This window comes from Ambystoma mexicanum, chromosome 2p, assembly GCF_040938575.1.
Source record: "Ambystoma mexicanum isolate Mex_15411 chromosome 2p, UKY_AmexF1_1, whole genome shotgun sequence".
NCBI classification, from domain to species: Eukaryota; Metazoa; Chordata; class Amphibia; order Caudata; family Ambystomatidae; genus Ambystoma; species Ambystoma mexicanum.
The window spans coordinates 1,209,881,040-1,209,907,481 of NC_090923.1; the positions used below are offsets into that span (position 1 = coordinate 1,209,881,040).

The 26,442-nt window shown below is 46.5% G+C and overlaps 1 protein-coding gene across 2 annotated transcripts in view; it reads left to right on the top strand.

The window, feature by feature from the left end:
• Positions 1-25,742, top strand: part of LOC138567348 (mitochondrial carnitine/acylcarnitine carrier protein-like) — a 165,847-nt gene extending 140,105 nt beyond the window's left edge. For both annotated transcript variants that reach the window (XM_069645464.1, XM_069645465.1), the window contains 3 exons: positions 19,518-19,627; positions 21,784-21,905; positions 24,833-25,742. In XM_069645464.1, the coding sequence (XP_069501565.1) occupies positions 19,518-19,627; positions 21,784-21,905; positions 24,833-24,895 (295 nt within the window). In that variant the 3' untranslated portion in view covers positions 24,896-25,742. The remainder of the gene's footprint in view (positions 1-19,517; positions 19,628-21,783; positions 21,906-24,832) is intronic.
• Positions 25,743-26,442: the final 700 nt, after the last annotated feature.

Below are 26,442 nucleotides of genomic sequence, written 5' to 3' on the forward strand. Positions count from 1 at the left end.
GCATCTCGGGCAATATCTTCAAGGGAATCAAAGAGAACCCGCAGAGCACCTTTACCCATTTTTAGATTAAGGTCCCGCCTAGAATTATCAGACATTATCGGGGCCTTGGCTTTATTAACAATTCATCCATGAATTGTTTGATGCTAGACAAGCTATTCAAAGTATTCAATATCTGGGAACTATTATAAATGTTCAAAAGCATGAGTGATTGTCCACTTTAAAAAACCAGATCAAAAGTTTGCAGAACATTTAAATTGTAACAGATTAAATTTACCACACAATTTAGAGAGGACTTAATGAAAGTAGCCATTCCTCGAATGGGCTACCTGGAGCTTCCTTAGCTCCTTTAATTTGGTATGAAAAATAGCCACCAGCACCAAATAATCAAGCGGCCAGGGTTCTTGCAATAAAATAATGTCAAAAAAGGTTGAGTATCAATGTTTGAAAATTTCTAAGGTGCTCTAGCTATTGCCATTTCTCCTTCGGCTGCCATGGTTTTATTTTTTTATGTGGCGAAAGCTGTGCGCCCTCTCTTTTCACAAAAGTAAAGAACCATTTGCACTCGATATGTTCTGTGGTGGTGCTACTGGCAATTATATCTCCTGGGCCTGGCTGTGCCAGTTGTTAACATCCCGCAGCCCTCTTAGAAAGACAGTAGCCCGTTACCATCCATTAGCACCCAGGCAGGGGGATCCGGCCAACCAGGTGGCTAGGAATGCGGGCTTAAACCACCTTATGGCCGACTCCCCCCGCTGCCATCTTCCCCCCACCCTCATTGTCCCTTTTTTTTATTTTGAATCTCCTCCCTGTCCCCAATTTACATTATTGCGGCTGCGGAGGCAATCGCTGCTGCAGCCGCACCTGCTTCTCTGCGCAGAAAGGCTGCCATGGAAAGGGAAGAGGGTCCCTGTACGCTCTTCCCTTTCCATGGCGGCCATGTTGGTAAAGGATTTTCCTTCGTACAACGGGACACCACGCGCGTCCCATTGTAGGAAGGAAAATCCTTTTTTTAGCACCACATGTTGCTGCTCTTGTAACCCGGGGTGCTAATGGACTTAACACCCTCTCCGGCTCACCGGATCGGGTGTTAGCCCTACAGTACATCCTGCTACACAAGGCATTATTGCTTTATTTGCCCAAAATGAGCCAGTATGGAAGCATTAATTCTGGCATTTCCCATTCATCACACTATTTGTTGTAATGTATGCTACTTCACTGGAGACAATGATAGGGGTGCAGGTTGTTAAGTATAGTTCACATCTTCCTTTATTAAGCAGTTTACTCCTCCAATACATCATGTAAGGGAGAGTAGGTAAGTATATGGGGACACCCAGCGGTCCATCCACGAAGGGCGGGCACACACTTGGGCAACTGACACTCTTAGAAGAACACTCTCACTCGACAGGCGACTAGGGTTCCACACATCATCCCAGCTGTGACATCAAACATACTATCATCAATCAAGCACTATCTATCAAGATCTACTGCACCTCCATCCTTCCGGACACAACCACACACAGAAATATATGCCACTTTCGCGTCATCGAAACACCATGCCTTGACCGGTGGTGCCCGTGGCTATTAAAAAGTCAATATTAGAACGTTTTGCAAAGCAAGGTGTGCAAGCGTTTAAAGCTAGTACACCATTGTACTTCGTCCTCCAGGGCAACCTAGAAAATTGCCAGACCATGCAAGTCTACCCAGACCTGACAGTTCAGGGCAACACCAGGTGGCATGCCCGAGGGGAGAACCCTAGCTAGATGCAAGTTTACAAACCAGGAGATTAGGAGCACAGGTCTTTTACAGAAGATGCAGGTGGCATTGCTATAGTCTGCAAACCCCCAAACCAAAGGGAAAACATGCAAACACGGGTGGTTAGTAGACAAAGCAATTCAACTGAAGCATTCCATAGCCGAACGAAACAGCATGATGAGCCTGAACATATTAAGGAGAAGGAAGTATCGGAACATGTTCCATTCGATCATTCCTTTTCACAATAGAACAAATGGATAAAATGCAGGCGCATTAAAGAGTTCCTCTTGAGCGACACTTGAGAAACTTGCTCAAAAGAAAATAAAGGCAGCTCAAAGGTTACACAACATCACATCATCTTAAACGTGGTCATTTCCACACACTATCACAGCATCTTAATAACGACCCATGTGTTGGACGGTCTTCAATGTCATTTGGACCTCATTCCAAGTGTGACAGTCTGGAAATAACGGTGCCGGTCTCACCATACCGGCACCTGTTCCAGACCGCCACTCTCCAACTCTGCCGTCCGGGGTGTTGCGCCCAGCAGGTCTGACCTGCCAGGCGCAATGGCCCCGGTAGGCAGAGTTCTCACGGAAGCACCGGTGCATCAGTGTCCCCATTCCCATGGAGTCCTTTAGACCCGTCGAACATAGGCGGGTTAAATAACGAACACAGACGCTCAGGTTCAATGAGCACGTAACGTAAATGAATGACATCAAAACCTTGCTTTTAGGCCATTCACTCACGTTACGGCCCATTTTCCAGGATTTGTATGGCAGAGAGGAGAGGCGGAACACGACTTGCATTTCCACCACCTCCCTTCATCTCCGCCATACAAATGCTCCAGCTTTCGCGCTGGCATGGATTTTCATGCCCAGCAAATGCTGGAGATCCCTCTGGGATTGGCCAATTATATGCATCAGTATAAAGCTGGCGGACCCTGTAGGCATCCACTGTAAACGCTGCCAGCCATGTTCGCATTACAATTAAACGCCGCCCGACATGCTCACATGTCGGACAGCGTTTATTTGTAATTGTGAACAGTGCTAATAATGCGCACATGGTAAGCAGTGTTAATGAAAATTAAACGCTGCCTGACATGCAAGCATGTTGGGCAGCGTATGACTTTAATTGTCTGATATGCTTGCCTGGCAAGCAGCACTCACAATTTAAAGTAAAGACTGCCTGCCAGGCAGTGTTCACTCACTTTGCATGGCAGAGTGAATAAGTGCAGGGCACAAGACGGCATACACCGCCTTTTGCCTGCACATTTGCACTTCCCCATGCAAATGACAAAACTTTGGCATGGGGACTTGGCTATCCCTGGTGCAAACCTACCAGGTCTGTGTCGTCAACTTATGATTTTGAGCAATCTGAGCTATATAGTGAACTCTGGTTTGAGAACATGATACCGAGTACCCACCCCTGATGAATGCATCAGTTTACAATCAAACTGAAGCCGAAGAGGACACTGGCAGGTGCCAATATATTAGAATTCTTCTTATCTTTTTTCCCCTTCTTTTTTAGTTCTCTCCATTGTTTCTGTTATTATACTTTGTATTTGTACTTTCTGAACTGCTTCAGAGCTTGTAAGCCTAGATGTTATGTCAGGTGATATTTGTATAGCACCTGCTGTCATTGGTTTGGCCTTGAAGTGCTGTTGTGGATGAACGCCCTTTGGAAGACCGTAGTCTGAGTTGAAATGTAATTAGTGGTAAAATGCATGTGTAGATGTGCTGTGACAGGGCCAGGTCCACGTCCATGATGCACCCAAAATGTTTTTCTTTGTTTGAGAGAGCGGAGGTGGGCCTATGGAGAGCAGCCAGGGAGTGGGCTGATGGAATAGGGTGATCTTCCCCCATAGCATGCTAACAGTTTTGCCTGGATTGAGTACGAGGTGGTTTGCCATCAACCAGCGTTCTGTCTCTGAGAGGCAGGTAGTGAGATCAGGGGAGGTAGACGCGGGGCTATTAAGGATTTTGAAGATGATTTGGGTGTCGTCTGTGTAACTGAAACATGATAGACTGCAGGATCGAATGATTGTGGGTAGTTGGCTCAGGTAGAGGTTGAAGAGGAGCAGGGAGATAGAGGCACCTTGCGGTACTCTGTAGGCGACTGGGAGTAGACCCAAGGAGAACAGAGGCATGTGTACTATTTGGTATCTGTTGGAGAGGAAGGAGGATGTCCAATTTGTTTGTTGATTCTGTGAAGAAACATAGTTGCGAGTAAGCCGCTCGGTCAGCTAATTTAGCTATAAAGCGGTTGTTCAAGATGGATCTGTAGTTAATCGGGACAAAAGGGTTGAGGAAGGTCTTTTTGTAGCAGGGGTTTGATGTAGGAGGTCTTAATTTCTGCTCGGAAGGTACTGGAAGTGAGTGATGAGTTGATGATGGCTCTAAGGAGGTTGATGGCACAGGTGGCTGTCAAAATTTCTTTTAGCAGTCAGTGGGAACCAGGTATTCCCTGGCGAGCCTGAGGTCCGGCTGAGTGATAGTAACTTGAGGACTTCTGGGGGGAGAGTGGTGAGAAGGTAGAGAAAAGTGTGGGGCTGTGGGGTGCTTCTGATGTCATGGGCGAGATGTGGGAGAGGGGTGAGTGCATTGAGATTTTAGAGAGCATGGATGTGTGTCTCTCTTGGGATATTTTGTGTGTTAGATCAACCTCGCAATCAATAGTGGCGGGACCCTTGAACACGTCGTGTAGCGGACTAATTCCTCCGACCAATGTAACTCTCAGGAGTACCTAAGGACAGACTGAGGGTTCCATTGATTGGAGTGGAAACCCTGGAACCTGATAGCTTCAAAGCAAAAATGCCAGATTAGTACAGGTTCAATATAGAGCAATACAGAACAGGCAAGTACAGAACCAGACTAACCTGAAATAAAGGAATAACCTTCCTAAAGCGGAAGAGGGAGCAACACCAGAATACACAGCCAGGGGTGTGCTATCAACCAACCTACAGACAGAACGAGGTGCAAGTGGTAAGTGCCTATGATTACTGGGTGACAAACAACAGGATAAGCAAACCTAAGGAATGTCAAGGCTTACCAGAGAGACCAATGAGGAGTTCTGTATACAGGGCGTTCCTGGTTTCAGGGTAGTGGAAAGTTTCTATGGTTGAGTCCTTCCTGATGTTGGGGGTAGGTTGAGTGCTTCCTGATGATGATTGTAGTAAAGGCCTATGCCCAACGGCACGAGGACGCCTGAAGGTTCTCAAGTGCTATGAGGCAGTCTATAGTCCAAGCACGTATTCCCCTATTCCCGCCGGCACGAGGACGCCTGTTCCAAAATCCTGATAACAGTACAATATCCAAACTAGAATCACCTAATCCAAATTCCAGGAGCAGAAGATGAGCAGTCCGTGTCGGTAATGTGCTGGATGAGAAAGCAAAAACATGAGGCAAGAGCGTGTCGTGAACAGTCCGAGTTGAGAAGAGTATTCCAAACAAATCCAAACAGTGAGGCAAGAAACAGAGTCCAGAATAAATAGGCTGAGGGTCGCAAACGAGGAATCACGTAAGCAAGAACAAAACGCTACTGCCGATGCAAAACAAACGGGATCAGAAGCGTTGAAGCGTTGTCAGGGACGTGGCTTTATTGTGGGGCAGGTGACACATGAAGTCCAACGTGACCGCGGGCGTATTGCCATCACTACAGGAAATGAAGTCCCGAGCCACCATCGCCATGGCAAACCCAATGCGCGCGGAAGGACAACGGCGTACTGCATCGGGGGAAGCACCGACGGTAAGTGTAATTACCACTGCCCCGTGTAGTCACATGCTTCCGTCATATGCTTTTTCCTAGCTTTCTCAAAGGACTAAGCACTTTGGGTTTGCTCCGGCTACGTGAACCGACGTGTGATGTGTGCTGTTGGTTCCTGACATTGTGGAAGTGGTCTGAGAGGGAGTCACAGAGGTATTGGGTGTGGCTGTGAGAGCTAGTGGTGCCGGCAGGAGTGTTAAATTCAGAGATGATTTTTGAGAGTTCCCACGATGGATGAAGGGCTTTGGAGATTCTGTTCCAATAGTGGTCTTTTTTGGTTTCGCGTATTTCTGCGTGGTTTGAGCTGGGAGGTGTAGGCCATTCTGCTGGCTGACAATGGGTCTGCATGCCATTTATGCTCCAGGATAATGTTCAAGGTTCAAGGTTTTATGAGGGCTGGGGTGAACCATCTGGGTGAATAGCCTTGTCTGTTAGAGAAAGATCTGATGGGGGAGATTGAGCTGATTGCTTCTGTAAGCCAGTGATCAAAGTTGGAGATGCTGATCTGGCCCAAATGGAGGGTGGTGTAGGTCTGGGAGGCGAGTAGAGTTTCTGACAGGTTAGGAGTCACTTTGATTTCCTTCCAGTCACTGGATTGGGTAAGTGGACCTGGAGTGCCGGAGGGGTTGGTGGGTCCAGCAAGGAAAGGATGAAGAGGATGGCAGAGTGGTCTGTCCAGACACGTGGACTTGGTGGTAGTGTGATGAGTAGGGCAGGTGAACTGAAGATTGCATCTAGGGCGTGACCAGCAGAGTGGGTAGGCTCTGAGACTAGCTGTGTTAGATGCAAGGTTTCCAGGTTGTCCAGTAGTTATCAGGTAATTGGGTTATGTGGCATATCTAACCAGATGTTGAAATCCCCTAGTATAGAAAGGTGGGTTGGGAGGCCATAATGGCTGCTATGGAGTCACAAAGGAATTCCGCAAAGCTTCTATTGTATCCCAGGGGTCGATAGATGAGCAAGAAGCTGCAGGTATATGAGGGGAACAGCAGGAATTTTACCAAAAGGGATTTGCAGTCTCTGTTGCAGGCCTGGTTGTCAGTGTGTGAGGTGGAAAGGCAGGCTATGTGAAGGATAGCAATGCCGCGCACCCTGCTAGCCCTGTTTTTGACAATACGTTTGTAACCCGGTGGGAAGGTTTCATGCGCAATCAGCTGGAAGCCTTGGGAGAACCAGGTTTCATTGATGAAGAGGATGTCAGGGTATTCTTATGAGATTTGGTCATATATATTGTGAAGATTTTTTGCCACAGATCTGGCATTGATGAGAATGCAATTCAGACAACTGGTTAGTCGTTTGTTTGAGGTGTGGGGGGTTACATTCTGGGTGGATGCTTGGAGAGGAGAAGGAATGATACTGGAGGGATGGGGTTAGTTTGCTGCAGAGGCGGGAGAGATTGATGGCCGATGCAGTGATGGAGGCTGTGAAGGGGAGGGAGAGGGTTGAAAGGTGAGGGCAGGCGGTTGGCTTGTGGTGTGGCCAAGGGGGTAGGTGGGACTCGGTGCAATGTCTGAGTGATATCCACAGAAGAAGGGAGTTGGCTTCCGGAGGGGCGGGTGAGGATACAGAGTCCCTACAAGTTATTGGTGGAAATGCGGTAAGAGCTGAGAATGAGGAAACGTTCTGGTTATCGAATGATAATATGGCTACGATGGATGGGAGTGTATGTGAGGGAGGGCATGAATTTGTGTGCTAGTTGCTGGAGCTAAATGGGTTAGTGGAGGTGTATTCTGCAGTGTTAGGGGGGAAAGGGTCAGAGGGTATCTGAGAAGGGGTAGTTATTCCAGTTGACTGAGGGGAGTCTGATCACAGTCTCCTAGAGGTGCATCGGGTGGAGTGCTTGGCTCAAGCACTTTGGGGGCTATTTATCAGGTTAAGGAGCAATTCCACTTGGTTTCAATCAACTTGTGCCTACCACACTTTGCACCCATAAGTGGAAGTGTTCGTGATTTGGGCCTTTTGCCAATTCAGTACTTCCAATTATCATACATCATACAAATGCAAGTCAATAGACAAATGTAATTGTTAGCCTTTGTGTGGAAATTTCTCACCCAGTGCTGCAGATAAGATTTAGAAGTAGAAGTAGTTTACTCCCTATTTTTTAAAGTTGGAAGTAAAATTATTTTTTAGGGAGTAAAAATGTAAGTCCAATTCTCAATGAGAGTATTTTATAAACGAGTCAAAATATGGAAAAACAGAAATCATTTTGTGATATTTATTTCTTTGCACCTAGGTGTTCATGCACATTAACAGATAGTGTTTACTTGGATCTATGTGATCACTGCGCCACCCCGCAACTGCGACGCCGAAAATGCCGACGGCAGTTACAGCGCGGCGCAGTGATCATATGGATCACTGTGCCTCCTCCCACCCCCCTAACCTCAACACAAACACACTTACCTTTAGGGCGGCACACTTCTGCGTTATGCCGCCCGCACTCTGCGATCCCTGTGGTGTCAGCTCCTCCCACTAACGTGGGTTGGAGCTGACGCCACAGGGTGCTTTTCACATTTTTTTTTTACGTGTCCCCCGCTTTCAGAAATGGTAAGCGGGGGACACCTCTGCAACTCCTGACCCCCATTACTGCGCCCAGGAAGAGCGGGGGACACCCCCACAACCCCTGCTCTGCTTGGGCGCAGTAAAGGTCACCCTCATTTTGTGCACCTCCACAGTCGCAGTGACTGCGGGGGCGCACAAATGAGGGTGACATTTTTGTACGATACCTGTTTACTTCATCCGATCAGGCAGTTAAAATAGTAGTTTCTTCCTGTGGTACTTCATGCACTACTGGTCCAAACATAGCCATGGAGCTGTGAGGGTGAAAGCAGGGGTGCAAGATTATACATGTTTTTTTCACATTCTTTGTTGGGAGTTTTTTTTTTCTCCCTGTTTAGATTTTTTGGGAGTATTTGCCAATTTGTAGAGAGTAAAAGTGGCTGATACAGCCCTACAGCCCTTACCTGTAGGGCTGCTCTCACCCTTATGTATTCCCAAATCATTGCATTTATTCATCACCCTTCCTTTGCACAGCAACACACGTTTTGCATTTCCAAATGTGGGTAGTAGGGTCTTCTGTTCTGAATAGATTTTTCTTTCACTGTCTGTGACATATGAGAACACTAACATGTTCCTTACTGCCATGGACACGTCAAACACTGGGCTTCATGCAACAATTTGTTTCCTCGTCTATTCTCTCCACTCTTCCCTTTCATAAATCAAGGGGATGCATTTTCCTCCCACACTAAGGATACCTACTTTTAAGAGATCAGTCCCCACAGGACACTCATATCCTATGCATCATACATTAATTTACATCATTAAAATAGGCTAGGTGGGCAGCCCCTCACAGTACACATCTAATGCACACCTTATAGCATATCATAATGGCTTTCATTGTATGGGCCTCATTACGACCCTTGCGCTCCCGTAATGAAGGGGACCGGTACGGGACCGGCCCCCTTCATTACGGGAGCGCCGATTACGAGGTTCCCTTTGCGGGACCATGTAAGGGTGCCTGGTAAAACCAGGCGTCCTTTCCGGGTCCTACGAGGGGAAGAGGGAGGTATTAACGGGCCAGTTGTTATGTGCCCGTTATTACCTCCCTCCCCATTCCCATTGAGCCCTATTGGGCCTCAAATGGGAATGGGGAATGGTTCCTGCAAGGAGGAATTACCGGGTCCTCCTATGTTGGAATGACCCGGTAAGTCCTCATTGCAGGAACCCGGTAATGGAGTCCGGTTTGGAGGCATCCATGGTGCTAGTAGCACCATGGATGCCTCCAAACTCGTAATGAGGCCCTATATCTTATTTGGGTCACAGCAGCTCCTGGCAAGAATGCTCATCTTTCCTGTGTTCCGAATGTGTCATCCCTTACTGTCAAAACTCACACTCAGCTTCTGAATTTCACATGATGGCCTCTCTTTTGAGGCGTTCACTCAGGTTGCTTGATATTCTGTCAATTACAGAATATCAAATAGGTAGGTAGAAACTTTATTCGGAAAATATCCATTAACGTAAAACATAAGCAACACTCATTATTTAAAACATTAACAAACGTACATAATCAATATAAAAACATCGGAATGCTCTAGATATCCATCTAAATGCTGCACTTACAAAATTCCAAACATCATACTTAAAATCTTGATTGTTATGGTTAATAAACAGGGACATTGGGCCTTATTACAAATTAGGCTGTCCGGAAATAACGGTGGCGGTAAACCCGCCGCCACCGTTGTTTCCGGACCGCCTGATCCCGACTCCTGCAGGCAGGTGGTGATGTTCCCGCCAGGTTTGACCTGGCGGGTTTAACACCGCCCGCCTGCAGGCAGAAGAGGACACACCGGCAGCATTACGAGATGCTGCCGGTGGTTCCATGATCCCCATTCCCATTGCGTCCCATCGGACTCAATGGGAATGGGGATTAACACCATTCCGCCTCTGTGATTCCCAGAAAACCGGGGTTGTAATGCCCCGGTAATTCCGGGAATCACGGAGGCGGAATGGTAATACGAGTCCGGCGGTAACCAGGCGGTTTTACCGCCTCGGTTACCACCGGACTCATAATGAGGCCCATTGTCTCCCTATATGACCTAACTTTATTTTTAATAACGTGAGGCCTAAGGCATCTCCTTCTAAAATCTGTCAAAAACGTACATAATAATAAAACATGCACAATATCCTCTTCTTTGACAATACAACAGGTACATAATTTGTCAATACCCAACCAACTCATTCTGCCCTTTAGGCAGAGCACATTTAATCTAATCATCAGGACTGTTCTTCTGCACTCGGGGGACTTAATTCTACTTATAACGGTTGATTTAGCATTAATAACCACTAAACCCTCATGTACTTTACTGGACAACTGTAATGACTATAACATTTTAATTCTAGACAGAATTCCACCATGTTCCACTTCTACAACTCTTTTTTTAAGAAGGGCCTTGCGTCGCAAATTAGACATGTTCCTGAATACAACCACATCCCCAAAATCCCACCTCTTCATCAAGTGGATCCCACTTGAATACCAACAAAGCTTTTGCTGTGCGAGCGAAGACACCAACCCTATGGGGGTGTTGCCTATATTGTGGTTTATGGAGGGGTCTAAACTGAAATTCAAGACTAACGCCTCAAGACTATGGAACCCCCTCCCTGTCAGCGTCAGACTTGCTCCCGCAATTATATTGTAGGCTATAGTTTTCAGCGCACACTGGGAAATGAGCTTTGTTAATTTCGAATTTTAACAAAATTCACCCTGTAGGGTTCTGCCAAATGGGGAATTAATTAAATTAATATGTTTAGTTAAATAGACTAAGGATCTACACAGTCCGCCCCCCTCCTCCTCTATAAAGGGAAAGGAGTGTTACGCTCACCTGGTATCCACAGGGACGCCACCCAGCAGGGTACTCGCTGGTATACTTCTCAGTAGTGCCCAGATGTGGTCTGCAGGGAAGGTTCTGCCTGAAAATACAGGAGGACTGTGTTCAAGACTGGCCGACCGGGGTAAGTATTCTGCCTCCACCCCCGTATGATTTCAGCCCCTCTGGGGCCCTCTCCTCACCTTGTGGTAGAGTTAGGCGTGCTCTCCATCCTGCCTTCTTTGCAGGGGCGCATTGTCTTTTGTGGGCATGTGCGGTCCAGTTACTTCACTGACGCTGGCCCGTTTGATATCATTCAGGTAGGTCTTATTGCTGTTCTTTAGTATTGTTGCTATCCTGCATGCCTTTCTTGTTTAATTATGTCTCTTTTTCTCCCTTAGGTATGCGGAGCTTCAGCGCGGCGAACTGGCTTGGTTGAGCCTCGCTGGTAAATGATGGCGTATAAAGAGCGCTATGATGTGGTAAGTAAGCGCTATGCGCAGCGCTGCAATGTCTTGCCTTTGCTAACCTGTTTTTTCCTTCTTTCCTTGTAGGTCACGGTGTTCTTCAGCGCGTGTGGAATTTCCGGAGTGGTGCCAGCCGAGAGGTGACCAGCCAGGTAAGCCTTTAGAGCAGTTCGTAATTTGCAATGTCTCTTATGCTTTCTTTAATGTTGCCTCTATCTTCCTCTTTCAGGTCGTTCAGTCCGGGAGGCGTGCAGATTCAAAGAAGCTGTTCTCAGGAACTGCTAGTAGCTAAAGGTGAAGACTGCAGGTAAGATGCTGCTGCTAATGATGTTCCTTTTGTCTCCTTGCAGGTTCTGCTTCTCCGAGGTTCGTGGGTATAGCTGGACACAGTGAGCGTCACGTTACAAACTGCAAAGTAACATGAAGCGTGTTGTCTTGCTCGAGTGTGGTTTAAATAGCCCCAACAAAATGGTCCAGGTAAAGTAGTCCCTAGGCTACCACACCCAAAACACTAGACCGCATAGCTAGGTTCCTAGAAACCAAGCTATGTGGATGCCTCCATGTTGGCTGACAAACACAATAAATTAGTTCCCAAGCACATGTTTTTCATGGTGTATGAGCCTGGCCCCAGGAGGGCTTTTGAAGAGGATGCCAGGCTCTAGAGGCCTGAGTCCTGACTCCACCTGGCCAATGGGGTTGCCAGAGGGGGTTTTGGGTGAGGGTTGTGACAGCACTCCCCCCTAAGGGCCCTCCCACGGTGTTCCTTCTGTCTGGCCCAGGTTTAGTTGGGAAGTTCCGATGGAATTTCCTGATTAGACGTGGTGCGTGGATGTTCTCACTGGGCTCCCAGGATCTATCTTGTGGTCCAAATCCTTTCCAATCGACGAGATAAGAAAGCTTGGACCTAGAGTATTTAGAATCCAGGATGTCTTTGACTTCGAATTCTGGTTCTCCGTCAACAAGTATGGGTTTAGGTGGTGTCCCAATCTGCGTGCTGGGTTGCATTGGTTTCAAGAGGGACACATGAAATACCGGGTGGATTTGTAGATTAGGTGGTAGACCCAGTTTCACAGCTACTGGGTTGATAATTGCCTTAATGGTATAGGCTCCTAAGTATCTGAGATGAAAGGTCCGGGTTCCCTTGATGGATACGAATTTAGCGGCTAACCAAACTTTGTCTCCTACTTGATAATCAGGGGCCTTTTTTCGGTGTTGGTCTGCGAATCTCTTTTGTTTTTCTTTGGCATGAATAAGATGTACCTTCGCCTTTTTGAAAGTCTGAGTAATGATTGTGTGTAGAGTCTTTACCGCTGGCATTTCCAAGCTGGCTGGAAGGTCCAGTTCAGAGGTACGTGGATGTCTGCCATAAAGGGTATAGAAGGGCGTTTGTCCTGTGCTTGAATGCAAGGAATTATTATATGCATATTCGGCTATCCATATTAAATCTTTCCAATTTCTTTGTTCGTGGTGCAGCATGGTTCTCTCGGTTTGGCCATCCATTTGGGGATGGTGACTGATAGCCGAATGTCGATCTGCCCCATAGCACAACATGTTTTCCAGAAGTTAGATACAAACTGGCTGCCTCGATCAGAGACCAGAACTGAAGGGAAGCCATGTAGCTTAACAACGCCCTCCAGGAATACTTTTGCTAACGTGGATGCATCTGGGAGACCTTTGAGAGGAATAAAATATGCCATCTTCGAGAATAAGTCCACAACTACAAGGATGGTGTTGAACCCTTGGCTGGGAGGTAGATCAATGATGAAGTCAAGGGAAAGAGTGTGCCATGGAACTGGAGGAATGTCCAATGGTTGTAGGAGACCAGATGGTTTTTGATTCTGTGGTGCGTAGACACCGCAGGACTGAATATACTGAATGATGTCCTTACGCCAGGTAGGCCACCAAAAGTTCTTTTTCACCTTAGCTAGGGTTTTGGCGATCCCAGGATGCCCTTCGATCAGTGAATCATGTTAACTTGAAATAATATACTGTTGTAATTCCTCCTTGGGTACATATAGGCGATCCCCAAAAAAGGGTAGATGGTCCTTGATGGAATATTGTTCTCCTTGAGTTTGCCATGCGAGGAAAGCATCGGGATTCATTGTGCATTGAATTTCTTTCCGTAGTTCTGCTTGTGTTAAGGCTGTCGTGATACCCAAGAGTTTGTCTTCACGTATAATAGGTACTGGGTCTGGAGTTGTATATACCATTTCATCTATGCCCATACGAGATAAGGCATCTGCCTTTCCGTTTTTGACACCTGGTCGAAACGTGATTACATAATCATATTCGGCGAAGAAAAGGGCTCACCGTAATTGGCGCGAGCACTGGGCTTTGGCTGTTTTGAGATATTGCAGGTTTCGGTGGCCTGTGTTGACTGTAATGGTGTGTCTGGCCCCCAGAAGGTAGTGCCACCAGGCTTTAAAGGCGGATTTGATAGCCAGGAGTTCCTTGTCTGTGATGGCATAATTAATCTCTGGAGGTGAGAACTTTTTTTACCAGAAGGCCACAGGATGTAGTTGGCCAGTTTCCGGGTCTCTCTGTGAAAGGACAGCCCCCATTGCTAGACTGGACGCATCAGTTTCAACGACATAAGGGAGGTCTGGATGAGGATGTCGCAGGATTGGAGCAGAGGTAAACCTTTGTTTAAGTTCCTGAAAGGCTTCTTCTGCTTCTTCGGTCCAAGCAAACTTTTTATTGTTTTTTCGTAATAGTACTGTGATTGGGTGCACAACCTGAGAGAAGTCTGGGATGAACCGGCGGTAGAAGTTTGCAAAGCCCAGCATGCTTTGGACCCCTTTCAGAGACATCGGTGAAGGCCATTTCAGAATGGCATCTACCTTGTGCACGTCCATTCTGATGCCTCCTGGAGTAAGGATAAAACCAAGAAACTTTACTTCGGTGACGTGAAAAAAACATTTTTCAAGCTTTGCAAACAAGCAATGTTGACAGAGCTTTGTGAGGACTGAACGAACGTGCCTGACATGATCTTGTTTCGAGGCTAAGTATACTAAAATGTCATCTATGTACACTAAAGCGCACACATCAATTAACTCCCTCAAGATGTCATTCATGAAATATTGGAATGCCGCAGGAGCATTGCATAACCTGAAGGGCATGACCTGATATTCAAACAAGCCGTACTTAGTACAGAAGGCGGTTTTCCATTCATCTCCATTTCTGACTCAGACCAGGTGGTACGCTCCTCGAAGGTCCAATTTGGTATAAATCTGGGCATCTTTGAATTGGTCTAGCATCTCAGGGATAAGTGGCAAGGGGTAGCGGTTCTTCACAGTGATCTGGTTCAATTCACGGTAGTCAATACAGGTTCTCAAGTCCCCTTCCTTCTTCGGTACGAAGAACAAAGGACTGGCTGTGGGGGACTTCGAAGGACGGATAAATTCGTTTGCAAGGTACTGGTCTAAATAGTATTTCAAATGAAGGTTTTCCGGTTCTGTGAGAGCCTAGATCCTGACGCAAGGGATTTGTGCACCAGGAACAAGGTCGATCTGACAGTCATCGGGCCTGTGCGGCGGCAATTTATTGGCTTGGTCCTTTCAGAATACATCCTGGAAATCATGGTATTCACTTGGCAAGGTATTAGTTACTCCCAGGGTTGATACTGTCGCTCCGGGAGTCATGGCAATACAGATGTCGGGTTTCTCCTCTTGATAATAGCAGGCAGGGGAGCAGTCACCGGGGAAGGTTAATTTTTGTGCCTGCCAGTCTATCAAAGGGTTGTGAGCAACCAACCATGGCATCCCTAGTATTAGCCTGAACTGAGGTGCCCTGATGAGATCAAATGAAATAGACTCCGGATATCCGTCCTGGCACAGCAAGGTTACTCTGGCTGTGCACTGGGTTACTGGTCCGGAAGCGATTTCTGTCCCATCCACGGTGGTTACCTTGTCCATAGTTGGCTTAGAACACAAAGGAAGCCCCATCTCTGCTGCCAGTTCTTGATCAATATAATTTCCAACTGCTCCGCTGTCAATGTATGCTTCAACGGCATGCATTCTTGACGACCGTTGGAGGTTAATTAAGATCACTGGTATTGCAAAGTGCGAGGTCAGCAACTCTTTCTTCTCACTCGACAAACTGACCTCTATGTTTGTCGAACTTGGTAGTTTTCCGATTCCTTAACTTCATCCTTCTTTATGGCCCGACTGTTCTTCTTGGGGGTTTTACTGGACAGTCCTTCAGGAATGTCCTGGTTTCCCACAATACAAACAAAGTTGTTGTTGTCTTCTTTTGTCCCACTCTTGTTTTGTTAATGGAGGCTGTATCCCTCCAATCTGCATGGGTTCTACAGAATATTTAGGGTACATGGGATGTGTTTTCCCTTGGTCGAACATACACGGTACGAGGGTCCGTCTTAGACCGGTCTGCTTTTCGGTCCTGCAACCGGTCATCTAGCTGCACGACCAGATTTATGAATTCGGCACAGTCTCTGGGTGGATCAACCACCTGGGCTAAGATGTTCTTTAATTCGCCTCGTAAGCCTCGACGGAATTACGTGGTTCTTTTGTTTTCTGGCGACCTAGCTTCCGCAACCAGTCTGTTGAAGGTAGCAATGTACGTTAACAAGTCCTGATTCCCCTGTCGGAGGGATAAGAGTTAATTGTCTACTGCTTGTTCCTGGGTATGGCGAGCAAAACGTTTTTCCATTTCTCTCTGGAACCCCCCAAAGTCACGTAATAGAGGATCATCCTGGGTCACCAACGGCACCGACCAATCTGCTGCACTACCACTCAGTTATGATAAAACAAAAGCTACCCGAGCTTCGTCGTTTGGAAATGCTCCAGGCCTACAAAGAAAATGAAGGTGACACTGATTGATGAATGCCGCATACTTCCGTGGGTCGCCTGAGAACCTTTCTGGTGGTGCCAGGGGAACTGTTCCAGGTAACGTGATCTGTACTGGAATGGGGGTAGTAGATGGTAAGGTGGGGTTTTGCATCAGTGGATTGCTCCCAGGCAGAGGAGTCTGCCCTGCCTGTGATTGTAGGATCTACCTACTGATCTCCTCCGTACGATCTCTGGTCACTAGCAAGTCCCTCCGGAGAGCTTTTGTCTCTTGTCGGGCAGAATGAACCTCAGCACGAAGCTCTCCTAGTAATTGGGCCAATTGGTCAATTTCTGATGTCTCCATGGCGCCCAGGTGGATTTGTTATGGTAGGCTTCGCGTTCTGTTATGCTCACCTGGTATCCACAGGGACGCCACCCAGCCGGGTACTTGCTGGTATACTTCTCAGTGGTGCCCAGATGTGGTCTGCAGGGAAGGTGCTGCCTGAAAATACAGGAGGACTGTGTTCAAGACTGGCCGACCGGGGTAAGTATCCTCCCTCCACCCCCATATGATTTCAGCCCCTCTGGGGCCCTCTCCTCACCTTGTGGTAGAGTTAGGCGTGCTCTCCATCCTGCCTTCTTTGCGGCGAACTGGCTTGGTTGAGCCTCGCTGGTAAATGATGGCGTATTAAGAGCACTATGATGCGGTAAGTAAGCGCTATGTGCAGCGCTGCGATGTCTTGCCTTTGCTAAACTGTTTTTTCCTTCTTTCCTTTTAGGTTGCAGTGTTCTTCAGCGCGTGTGGAATTTACGGAGTGGGACCAGCCGCGAGGCGACCAGCCAGGTAAGCCTTTAGAGCAGTTCGTAATTTGCAATGTCTCTTATGCTTATGCCTCTATCTTCCTCTTTCAGGTCGTTCAGTCCAGGAGGCGTGCAGATTCAAGGAAGCTGTTCTCAAGAGCTGCGAGTAGCTAAAGATGAAGACTGCAGGTAAGATGCTGCTGCTAATGATGTTCCTTTTGTCTCCTTGCAGGTTCTGCTTCTCCGAGGTTCGTGGATATAGCTGGACACGATGAGCGTCATGTTACAAACTGCAAAGTAACGCGAAGCGTGTTGTCTTGCTCGGGTGTGGTTTAAATAGCCCCAACAAAATAGTCCCAAAACACTAGACCGCATAGCTTGGTTCCTAGGAACCAAGCTATGTGGATGCCTCCATGTTGACTGACAAACACAATAAAGTAGTTCCCAAGCACATGTTTTTCATGGTGTATGAGCCTGGCGCAATAGGCGCCAGGATTGGCCCCTGGAGGGCTTTTGAAGGGGATGCCAGGCTCTAGAGGCCCGAGTCCTGACTCTACCTGGCCAATGGGTTTGCCAGAGGGGGTTTTGGGTGAGGGTCGTGACAGGAGTCTTCAAGGTAATCAGACTCCCCCACCATTTGGTTTCCCAGGGTCAGTTCTACTTACATAGAAAGCCTCTGTTTAAAGTTCAGGAAAGCCAGCTGCATCTCAGGATACTCTGGAAAGATAGGACAGGGGTCTGGTCACTGCACTCTCAAAGATGGCTCAGTCAGCTTTGAGGCCTACCTATGAATAGACAGTTCCACCCAGATGCACTCTTAGCAATCTCTTCTGGTGTTTCCTTACTGCTGTCAGATGGTAAGTTTCAGCAGCCTTCCTTGTCTCTCTGTCTGTCTGTCCCTCTGTGTGTGTCCCCTCCTCCTAGTGCAGTGCCCCCTTATGAAGCAGCGTTAACACCACCAATTTTACAATCTTGAGGAAGTGCCCTGCAAATATTCCCACAGCTAGGATTGAACAGTTGCCTATCTCTCTCCTCCCAAACCCAGCCTCCAAGTCAGTGTTGGTTTAGGGGTCTGGAGCAACATATGGCAATTTGTAATCTCCATTTGTTCTCCTTTCAAATGTATGGCACAAACTAGTTATGTGTCACAATTTCATAATTTTACTAGCAACTGGCATAATATACATATTTTCTGATTCAGCTAATCATGAGGAATTAGATAAGCCGACCACCAGGTCTGTACCATGTAGCACGGCCATGTGGCACATTTCTGCCATTTCCATAAATATCATAACAGTTATGAATATGTAAGTTATTATCCACATCCCTAATTTTATTCTCCACCCGCTCACCACCTCTCACATTTGGAACATGTTCAGATCAGCCAGACACACATTTTTATATCTCCAAAATCACCTGGAAACTACCTAAAACATTGTACATAGATGAAGAAAATCCACCCTATGATTGCTGAGAAAAAGGCATGAATGATAATAGTCCTTTTAAATTACTTGTGAATCTTCATGTGGGACAAATGTCCCTCCTACTGCCTTCTGGCCATTTGTTTTTAGTGGGTCTGCCTGTACCCAGAGTTTTTTTATCAGTCTGTTGGAAGCTTGCTCTTTGAAGTTGCTGCCACCATTTTCACACATATTAGTCATGCTCCAGCCAAGGGGAACTTCTCCTGCAGTCAATGCCTTCAAAGCCAGCAGGTCTGGAGAACACTGAATTTTGACACCTTTAGCAGGACACTTTATTGCAGTTGGTAATTAGCTGGGGGATGTATAATCCAAACTGGCACAGGGGGACTTCTTTGTGAAGTAGCCGACAGCCAGTAAAAGGGTTTGTTTTGGGCTAACATTTCTCCATGAAAACAAAGTGGCTTTTCATATCAAACTGGTGTTTTATATGTGAAACATAATATACATTTCATTTTGTCAACCCGCACATTATGTCTTTTCCCTGACATTTTTCTGTTAGCAGTGATACATTTTCACATTTAAACTGCTTTTACTTGCACACACCTATGCAAGCCGTTTTTTGAATCACTGTTTAAAAATCCTGTTTTCCATGTAAAAGGGATCTTTGAATCCTCCTTCTTTTGTGAATCAAAATGCTTCTTTTCCTTTGGTAATGACAGGTAGGCCCCTTTTCCACATGGCTCTTCAATTTTACTTGAAAAAGAAACACAGGGCAAGCCGTTTTTGGTGTTGTGTTTAAAATCTTGCTGTTCATTTGAAAGGGACTTTTGTTTGAGGCCTTTGAATGCACCCCACAATGCATCCGAGCAACATGGCCAACAGCTTACCGTCCTATCACCTGCCAGAATGGGGCATATTGGATGTTAAATGCATTAGAGACCTTGCTAAAGACTTTCAATTTGATCTCTGGGCTATCAACTGCCAGTATAGCCTGCTCCAGCTGGTTCCAAGGCTAAACAATGTGGTTTTACAAGGACAATGATGTGGCTGTACCACACGAATGCAGGAATATAGGCAAGAATTCTGTACCACTTATCTGTGCTGGACTTGGTAGTCTGGAAGGATATCCGATGATCTCACCTCGGTTCTCTTTTTTCCTTTCAGTGTGAGTGATCTGAGCGTCCCCCGCATCCTGCTGGCAGGAGGCTTAGCCGGGGTTTGTAACTGGGCAGTAGCCATCCCTGTGGACGTGCTGAAGTCTCGTTTTCAGATAGGTTTGTACAACGTGACTGTTTCTGCGTTTTTTGTGACACCCTCTACTATTTTGTTACACGCAAATTCGATCGACAGATTCACTTGGCATTTTAGCCCTGACAACAACACACAGCTCTCACGGGATGCCTCAGTCCTGAGCCACCGTTCCCCTCACTATTCCAGTAGCGAGAACCACACAAATCCTGTGTAACCTGCTCATGCCAACCTCCATATGATGGTTCAGGGGTTACTACAGTAAAAACAATTATTTGTATCCTTCAGCTCACTGCCCTGCCCAAAATCTGTGCCATATTCAAAAGTTAATGATTCAAATTTAGAAAAAACTATTAAATAAATGCATTGGATACGTTATTAATATTAACAGCATGTTTATACGCACACAAACAGCATGACAATATATACATTAAAAATACAAAATATACAACAAAAAGTGCTCCTTTCTTCTAACAATATGAGATTTTTTAGTGCACGAGTCCCAATATAGCTATTATTACTGGTGTATAGGAGCTCCTCTGGGAAACCTCAAGCTACGATATAACAAGATATACCTTGACATGGGGAGCAAGTCATTTGAAGACCTGAAAGGTTTGTCCAGAAGTTTTCTATACATCAGAAATAATATTAATTACAAATGTGTCTTAACAACGTTTGAATTAGACACAGATGGGATAGGCAGATCAGCGATCTGAAGGATAACAATTGTGTAGTTACTTTCTGTAGAATACCGCATAGCTTTCACCGCCAGCCGCCCTATCATTTTAGGTCAGAACTTGGGTCCCCTATACGTTTGGTGTTGAATGGGTTAAGGGGTTACATAATGTTTCTGTTTTATCTCGAACAGCCACATAGCCATTTAGGATTTATATGTGAAATTATAATTATGGGTGGGTGCAAATTATACACAAAACGTATTCTGTTTTATGCTGCCCACTTGTTGGTAAAGCAAAATTAGAGATACTCCAATCGACTTTTTCACAATGCTGCTGGATAACTAGTTGTCCAAACCTATGCAGCATCAGACGAGTCGTCTTATTGTGGTCCTGTGGCCTTCGATAATCTCCTTTACTTTGGTTTCAGTTCTCTTTTGCGCGATTTTATTTTTAAAAAGATGATTAGCTGGAACCTGGCATGAGAACTCATCTAGTTCTGGATTACTTTACTAATGCATCACTCAGAAAAAATAAAGACATCCTTCTTCTTCACTCCTTTCTATTTCATTGCCCAGCTGGAGCCACCGGTCCACACATTAGCGGGGATCCATCCCATGGTTGCTGTCACATGACGCACTGAACTAGGGCCCGGCAGGGAATATTCCTTGGAGGTTTTTTATGAAGTTTGCAGGTTCCAGGGTATGAGTATCACCAAACCCCTTAAAGCTCAGTCTGGCTGTTATGACATGAGGGTCTTTTTGGCTTTCATGCCGAGAAATGCTGTGTCCTGTGCTATTCAGTACTGCCAAAGCACCTCCCGATTCCTGGTACAGTACTGATCCCTAGATAACAGTCCACCAATGTACCCGAGTCCTAACTTGCATTCACGGAGGTAGAACCTGAACGTCAAAGGGTGGCCACAGAGTCTGTACACTGCTAATGAGTGGCTATGCGAGGAACTCGGGTATATATTTTAATATAACCCACTTTGGACGTTTGCTTTAATTCATTTTGTGCAGTCAACCGGCGTGACAGCGTGAAATAGGTATTAGCCTAATTGACCTAAAAACATTTGACCTAAAACATTTGATCTAATTGTTTTGTCCTTTTTTCGGTCAAATTTGATTAAATATATATGGGGTGGGTAAGGGTATAGATTAGGTTGAGGGGAAGTGCAGGGTTGGGGGGTCTCCCCCGCATTTTAGACCGAAGGGTTGGGGGCTCTCCCCCGCATTTTAGACCGAAAACAAGGTCAAATGAATTCGATCAAATGTGATTAGGTCAAATGTTTTAGGTCAAATAGACCCAAACCGTGAAATATGCACTTCATCAATTGGATAATGTAGGGCTCATGCACTTTGCCTACTTTGCTCTTTATGGCCATAGGTTCTTCTGACAAGTATGTCGTAACTCTATGTAAATGAGCGTTGAGGAATTGCATTGTAGTTTACATTTGATGGGATACTTCTGACTAAATATGATTTTCCTCTTTTCTGCTTCCAAAGCCCCGGAGGGGAGGTATAGTGGTTTCCTGGACGTATTGCGAGAGGTTCTGCGAGAGGAAGGTCCCCGCGGCCTTTACAAGGGGTTCACGGCGGCCATGCTGCGAGCATTCCCAGCTAATGCGGTAAGAGCTCTGTGACCACCTATGTTTGTCCCTTCACAATTACGTTTGCAGATGGTGTGGCATAAACACGGAATAACATATGACAATTTGTGGAATGCAAACATTTACCACAATGGCTTTGGGTATTATGAGGAATACCATAAAAGGGTGCCACCAGCATTCAAGATTTCCACCCAGTCATTTAACACACACCCTGGGAGTTCAAGTACTCAGTAAATGTTCTACAGGGCAAAACTTTCAGGCTTTGATGTTATTAGAAAAGCTGTTCACTTGTTGGATCTCCTGGCTCTTTTTTGCGACAGTGCACACTTAGATGTCAGCCAAGAAGAGCACATTGTGATTTCTTCGGTTTTGTCCAGGAGGTGGATACCCAGTTTTCCAGCTCTCTCCTGGCCACAGGCTTAGATCCACTAACCAATGTCCGCAGTGAACTGCCTCAAAATAGAGGTGCTCTGGAGTCGCAGGGTCGCCCCACAGTGGCAACATCTGTGCTACAATCGGGGGACGGGGGGTGGGATTGCAAGAGACCACTGAGCTAAAGTTCCACAGCAATAACTCACTATTGCACCCTTACACATTAGCACTGGTTTATCGAGATATTAACTGAATCACACAAAAGAATCATAGAGCGACACAGTTACAGACAGACGGATTTGCTTTGTTGTCATTTTAAATAGTAGGAGGGGGCTGATGGCTGGCTCACCGGTGTGCCAGGCTGCAATAGGGTTCCATTAACTGCTCAACACAAGGTGACATGCCAGAAGATGGTTGGTTCACAGAAATTGCTGTCAGTATTACTCAATGAGTTTTCAAAGTGACCACATTTGACATATCTTGTAAACAAAACATGGAGGCAGCCCCAATGCTAGAAAGCTGCAGGGTCATTACTGACTTGTTGAGGATATTTATCAGGCATGGGGGCCCGAGCTGACATTGGTTTATTCCTGTAGTGATCATTGGGGTGATAGTTCAGGCATGTTCTTATTGTCCTTGGTCCAGCATGGTCCTATGCTGGAAGTAAAGTCTTGGTGCCCAGTGTCAACCATGAAGAGTGGGTGAGCGAGATGGACCCAAGTGGCTCTGCTCTCCGGAGAAAGGATATCAGTGCCATTTCCTTGATTGTTGTCTGATGAATAGTCACTTTTTTAGGGATTTACTTTTCATCTGGACATTCCAAGTGCAGAGCTACTGGATGTGGAGTTCCAAAGATTTGTTGCCTTGCTCTTTTTGTGGTTATTTGTACTCTGTGTGTTTTGCCACTTAGACTCCATTACTTTTGATGGCGTGTCTAGGTTTGTGACTTGTTTTTGTGTCCCAGCCACCCTTAATCTTAAGCCTTACAGAGTGTGGCTGTGTGTTTTTGTGCTCTGCCTTAAAAGTCTTTATGACTCCTCAGACCGGGGTACCCAGAAGGCACCCTTAATCCCTCTGAGTGAGTAACCTCTCTTTGTTACACGTGTGGCTAGGTCTGTGGGGATGTTTTTGCCTGTGTAAAGTGATTCCACTGGATGGAACTCCATTTACCCGACTGGCTCCTTTTTGACCGCCTTCCTCCATTCATCAAAACTGAGGTTGTAATTCTTGCTTCGAAGGCTTGCCGGGTCACAGGACTAGCTGTTCTCCCCCTTTATAGAAAGGAAGTGCCCATCTTTGGCCACTGGATGTGTGTGTCACAGGGCTGGGGCTGTAGTTATGAAGTGAAGTAGTAGGGAACATAAAAGCAAGAGGTCTTGCTCAGGGAAAATCCCTGCCCCCGAGTAATGGAGGAATCCAGAAATGTGACAAAACCACTGCGGGTATAGACACGGACATCTCAAGATTTCCCATGCTCTCAGCTGGTTACAGGCTTGTCATGGAGTTTTATTCAGCTGTGAAATCATTAAAAAAATGATATATTTCACCAACCTAGGGTGGGATGGGATTGGTTAGTATGGTTGGCTACATATAAAACACCTACAGGGTTAGTCGTGTCATTGGCTTAACAGTGTCTGGTGGCTTCTCTTGTGGCCACCCCTTGAATGTTGCAAATACAGGCATGTCAGGCTGGCATATTTCTATTGGATCTTGCAACAAAGTGTGAACTAGTGTGGACAGTGGGCAGGGATTGGCCACTGTGGGCTTTCTCAGCCTGAAAAAGTTACCAGCACATGAGCTCAATGGGGGCTGGGGAGAAGCACCCCAGGGTACCGCCTTCCCCAACAAGGTTACCACCCTCTGACTGCCCTGGCTGCAAGCAAGGACATTCTAGCTTTTAACTTCATACTGTATTGTATCTTTTGTCTGAGTGAAATTGACACATTGTGACCGATGTGGTTCACAAAGTTTTACTTAACTGTATTGTTTCTCTCTTTGCCTCTTCTTAATATAAAGGTTACATCTTGTTTACATATATAGTGTGTGGCCCTTCCCTTATGTGGTAATATTATCGAAAAGGGTGTACTGTACCTACCTGTGAACCACCCCACTCCACCTCCTCTGTGCTCTGTTCTGCCATGACTGCCACTTGGAGAGCCCGATGAGCTTGTGGGAATCACTAGTAGTACCATGTCATCCTACTCCAGTCCGAAGATTTGCTTTGACTTCTTTTACTTTAGTCCAAACTATTCAATTGAACTGGCCCAAGAAGGATACTCTCAGAATGCGAATCATGGCGAAATGAAAGCCCAGAACTGGAGCAGAGTGTCCCCGGCGTTACAGAGTCGTCTGATTACCTTCCTCTGGTAGTTTTACAATGTCCGCCACGGATGCCCGTTATGCTGGAGTGTGTGGTCGTTCTGTGCATTTCTCTCTGCTGATGAAGCCACGCTAGGGGCCAGAGGCAGGTGTTAGGGCCCGATTGGATGCCTGCTTGGGGGCGTTGGGTGGGGCTGGGGTGGAGTCCTCCTTTGCATTACCATTGTTGTTCATGCTTTCTTCGTCTCTTGCAGGCCTGCTTCTTTGGATTTGAAGTATCGTTGACATTCTTGAACTGGCTGATACCGGCAAAATGATGACTTGTGAGACCATGTGGAACAATTCTGAGAGAAAATGGGTGTTCCGAAATGGGGGACACCAGAGATGACACTGACTTAATGTGCATCTCCCTCTTTGAAGGACATCACACTCCTCGCATACTGCAAACACCCCATGGAAATGGATGCATCTGAACTCCATGCCAGTTCCCTCCCAGCCAACCCTCCCCACCAGATATTGTGATGCCGTCCCACGCTTCGCCTGGCTCCGTAAACTCTGACGCAGTCTCGAATCTGGAAATCATGTTTCACTGAAAGCACTAAAATATCGTGCTTTGGGGTCCTTGAAATCTCAACACCATGTGGCCACACCATGACTGGCTGCTGAATATAAACAGTATTTTGCGGCTCTGTGTGTCTAACCAATCTTTTTCTTGTGGCTTCCTTTTTCTTTCCAACAAGGTGGCGGTGTCCCGGAATGTTTCCGATGCCAACGCTTCTGCCCGGCCGTTGGTGTGGCCTCTGTACTTGACTCCTTCCCAGGGCTCAAGTCGAGGGCACACGCGGGGGACGGAGTCCAGCCACTTTATTCAGGGGGTGGACTCAGTCCCCCCAACTAAAATGAGAAACATTAAATGTCCTCTTTGAATACATGAATTAAAGCCAACCTCGGGGAACCGCACCTGCAGTCGTCAGGTTTGTAAGCAAGACACTTCACCACTGCACTATATACCCTGACGAAAAATAACAAAGAAGTAAAGGTGAAATCTTTCATTTCAGTAATGCAAGTCCCAGTGAAAACATTTGTATTGGTTCTCGAAGTTTAAAACATGCACACCTTTAAATATTTTCAAAAACGCTATTAGAATAAAATATCCTCTCTTGGTTTCGTGTGTTTGTTCATTTTATGAAAGGCAAATGCCATTCGTCCTGTTGAATTTGGTCGTTCATGCAAAGCCAATTTAATGGCATGTGCATATTTCATCTTGATATGCTAATTTCTAGCGACGTCACATCCTATTGCATTTGTTGATAAGTCCCCCCACTTGAATTTTTAGGACTTGACCCCTGCTCCTTTCTCTGAGTCTTCAAGGATCTTGTCGTGATTTCTTCTGCAGAGGCTTCAGCAAACTCCCGCTCCTTTGCTTCCACATGATTGCCCTGCTCTGCCCGAACCTGAAAGGAAGAGTCACCACATTCTGCACTCCACAAGCTGGAGAAGGCTCTGCCCGAACCTGAAAGGAAGAGTCACCACATTCTGCACTCCACAAGCTGGAGAAGGCTCTGCCCGAACCTGAAAGGAAGAGTCACCACATTCTGCACTCCACAAGCTGGAGAAGGCTCTGCCCGAACCTGAAAGGAAGAGTCACCACATTCTGCACTCCACAAGCTGGAGAAGGCTCTGCCCGAACCTGAAAGGAAGAGTCACCACATTCTGCACTCCACAAGCTGGAGAGGGCTCTGCCCGAACCTGAAAGGAAGAGTCACCACATTCTGCACTCCACAAGCTGGAGAGGGCTCTGCACTCTGCCAGGCGGTGGGGGCTCTGCACCCCACAAGCTGGAGAGGGCTCTGCCTGAGCCTGA